Source organism: Rhincodon typus, unplaced genomic scaffold, assembly GCF_021869965.1.
Source record: "Rhincodon typus isolate 14 unplaced genomic scaffold, sRhiTyp1.1 hic_rhity00008575, whole genome shotgun sequence".
In the NCBI taxonomy this organism is placed as follows: domain Eukaryota; kingdom Metazoa; phylum Chordata; class Chondrichthyes; order Orectolobiformes; family Rhincodontidae; genus Rhincodon; species Rhincodon typus.
The window spans coordinates 3,588-7,212 of NW_025974213.1; the positions used below are offsets into that span (position 1 = coordinate 3,588).

The window sequence follows — 3,625 nt, forward strand, 5'->3', positions numbered from 1 at the left end:
CCCCCCACCCACCCCCACCATCCCGCTTCGGCGGCGGCGGCGGCGACACAAACAAGCGGAGCGGGCCGTTAAAAACCCAAGCGCGCCGGAGTGGTGGGTGAAACGACAGGAAAAGAAAGACTCACCCCCTTCAGCCGCTTGATCAGCGCGTTCTTAGAGCCACTCTTGGCCAGGCCGCGCTCCTCTAGGGCCGCCTTCAGGTCGGTAACCCGCAGTTTCTGCAACTCTTTGCCGTCCAGAGTCACGTCTTCTAGATCCGCCATCTTGCCTTCTTTTTTTTCCGCCCCCCCCTTCCCGGTCCTCCATCCGGGGGCGGGGCCGGAACGCTTCGGCAATCTCCGGACGTTGTTACGTCACTCGGAATACCTTCGGCGCTTTCCGGTGAGTTTCTGACGACACCGCGGTACTTTCGGTACTTTCCGGTTGACGTAAGACGTCACCCGGAATACCTTCGGAATCTTCCGGACGGTGTAAGACGTCACCCGGTACACCATCGGCACCTCTCGGGCAATGCCGGTGGGGAAATTTTCGGCTCTTTCCGAGCGACCGTCGACGTCATCACGGCAGCATCGGCGTTCTCCGGACGATGCTTGACGTCGCCGTGGCTGTCCTCGATTATTTCCGACCTCGCGTGCGCCCATTCCGAGGAAGCCGGTCGTCGGACGTTCGGTATGTTCCGGGGAGCCTTCGGCTTTTTCCGGTGGGTCCTGGCGCCAGACGGTTCGGTGCCCGCGTCCGAAAAAAAAATTGCTGCTTCCCTATTGTTTTAAACGTATATTTAACCGTGTCTCTGTCCTTCTTGGCCAAAATGGATACGAATTTTTAATTTTTTAAAATTTTTTTTGCGCCCGCGCCGGTAACGTCACATTCGGTAATGTCCGGTCAAAGTCGGTACTTTCCGACTTCCGGTGTATTATGGTGGAGAAAATCTTTGCCAGGCATTTTTGTTTTCTTTCTGTAAGTCACGACCCCTCCATCCCGGGAAAACTATTATTAATTTAAAATTATACAAAGTTATGTTCTTTCCTAATCGAAAGGATTTCGCTTTGCTGCTTCTCAGGGACGCTTCCGGTCTGTGGGTCCGGGCTGTTTCCGGTCCGCCGCTCGTGTGTTTACGTCACCGCTCGGCTCCAGCCGGTCCGCCCTTCGGCTACGTCCGCCGCCGCTCGGGTATTCCCGGAAGGTCCTGTTGAGGAGGGGGCCCCCGTCGCGGAAGTCGGGAAGGGGGCACATTTAAAGGGGCAGTCCACCCGCTGGCTTCCCACCCCCACACAACAGGGGACAAACCAGGGACGGTGCAGGCGCTGCATCAAGGGACAGGGAGGGAGAGTAGCCCCTCTTTCCTCAACTGCACATGTGAGTATCCTCTCCAGCCCTCAGTGAAACAGGAACAGTAGCAGGCCATTCAGCCCCAATTTACTGGGCCAACTTTTGACCACAGACCGGCACCCGGGGCGCGGTCCCCGTCTCCACGTCACTATTGACCTTCTGAGACAGCAACTGTATTTTGAAGTTTGTTAAACAGTGACCTATATTTCTGGTACAGACCCATCCTGTCCAACGGTTTTCCACAAGACAACCCCTTCCTTCTCGGTATTACTTGTTAAACCTTCTCTGAAATGCATTCAAAATTGCATTTATTGCCTGCCCCTATATGCCCTTTGGGAAGTTAGTGGTGAGCTGCCTTCTCCAATAGGAGAGAATCTAAACATCGCTCCCTTGACATGCAATGTATTACCATCACTGAATCCACTTCCCCTCCCCCTTTGTTATGGAGGAGGGGAGGAGAAATAAAAGGAATCCCTGACACTCACTTTCTCAACAACAGGTAATAATTTATTTAACACTAACAGTGAGCAAATTAACAGAATTACTAACAAACTGAACAATTCCCCCCTGACTGCTAAGTATTCCCTAACTGAACAACATTCTGCTGGTAGGCTATTACAATAAATGCAAGTCCCACTAATATAATCCAAGCAAATAATCGAATCTCTACAGTGTGGTTACAGGCCCTTTGGCTCAACAAGTCCACACCGACCCTCGGAGCATCCGACCCAGACCCATCCCCATCCCCCTATAACTCACCTAATCTAAACCTCCCTGAACACTACAGGACAATTTAGCATGGCCAATCCACCCTAACCTGCACATCTTTGGACTGTGGGAGGAAACCGAAGAAAACCCACGCAGACATGGGGAGAACGTGCAACCTCCACACAGACGGTCGCCCGAGGGTGGAATCGAAGCTGGGTCCCTGGCGCTGTGAGGCAGCAGTGCTAACCACTGAGCCACCATGCCACCCCAAATAAGACACAATAAATTAAAACTTAGTCTCTCAAAGTCCACACAGAATGTGGCTTCTGGAATGCTCTGCCTTTTCCAGCCATAAACACTTTCCATCTGCTGTTCTCAAGTCATAAATGCCTTTCTTCCACTGATCCTGCTGTCAGGGATGTTTTCTCTGTGAGAGCTCTTAGCGAGAAGTGCCGCGGTTGTACCTTTTATAGATAGATGGTGCCTTCTTAGATAGCTGAGCGATTTTTGTTTTTTTTTATGGCGGTTCGATCTCACACTGATTCTCAAAAACCCTCTCCTTATATACCTTGGGTGACATATCGGTTTTCTCTCAATACCATTGGTCTGAAGTTCTCAAAACCATCAGATGGAGCTGGAGGAACACAACAGGCCAGGCATCATCAGAGGAGCAGGAAAGGTTTTGGGTTAGGACCCGTCTTCAGGACTGGGGAGGGGGAAGGGAGCTGGGAAATAAATAGAAGGAGGGGGCTGGGGAAATGCAGTGGGTAGCGAGGATTGGTCAGTGAGGTGGGAGAGAAGACGGACAGGTTGTGTCAGGTCGAGGGATGAGAGGGAGGGTTGGACGTGGGATGAGGCCGGGGGTGGGGAGACTTTGAAAATGATTAACTCCATGTTTAGGCCATCGGGCTGTAGGCTCCCGAGGCGGAATATGAGATGCTGCTCCTCCAGTTTGCGGGTGGTGTTGTGGCACTGGAGGAGGCCCAGGACGGCCATGTCGCCCAGGGAGCGGGAGTTGAAGTGGCTGGTGACTGGAAGGTGTTTGTCGCAAACAGAGCGAAGATGCTCCACAAATTGGTCACCGAGCCTGCACTTGCTCCCTCCAATGTAGAGGAAACCACATCAGGAACAGCAGATGCCACAGACCATGTTGGAAGACGTGCAGGTGAATCTCTGCTGGATCTGGAAGGATTGTCTGAGGCCTTGGATGGAGGAACGGGGAGATCTAGCACCCAACCTCCTGTAAGAAAGTGATCCCCTACTCCCAATTCCTCTGCCGCGTCTGCTCCCAAGATTGGGCGTTCCACTCCCAAACATCCCAGATGTCCTTGTATTTCAAGGACAGTAACTTCCCCTCTCCGGTGATTCATAACGCTCTCAACCACATCTCCTGCATTTCCTGCATTTCCAGCATCTCTGCACTCAAATCCCCTCCCCCCAACAACAAAAACAGAACCCCCCCCCCCCCCCCCCCCCGCGCACCCCCCCACTAACCTCCAGATTCAACGCATCATCCTCCGACACTTCCGCCACCTGCAATTTGACCCCACCACCAAAGACATTTTTCCCTCCTCACCCTTATCTGCCT

The 3,625-nt window shown here is 52.8% G+C and overlaps 1 protein-coding gene across 1 annotated transcript in view; it reads left to right on the forward strand.

Annotated features, from left to right (window-relative positions):
* Nucleotides 1-338: 338 nt before the first annotated feature.
* The window catches only part of cunh14orf119 (chromosome unknown C14orf119 homolog), a gene marked incomplete at its 5' end in the record, with an annotated part of 4,262 nt that continues 975 nt past the window's right edge, over nucleotides 339-3,625 (forward strand). Inside the window, 2 exons of the mRNA XM_048594363.1 lie at nucleotides 339-669; nucleotides 1,061-1,356. Coding sequence (XP_048450320.1) covers nucleotides 339-669; nucleotides 1,061-1,356 — 627 coding nt within the window. The remainder of the gene's footprint in view (nucleotides 670-1,060; nucleotides 1,357-3,625) is intronic.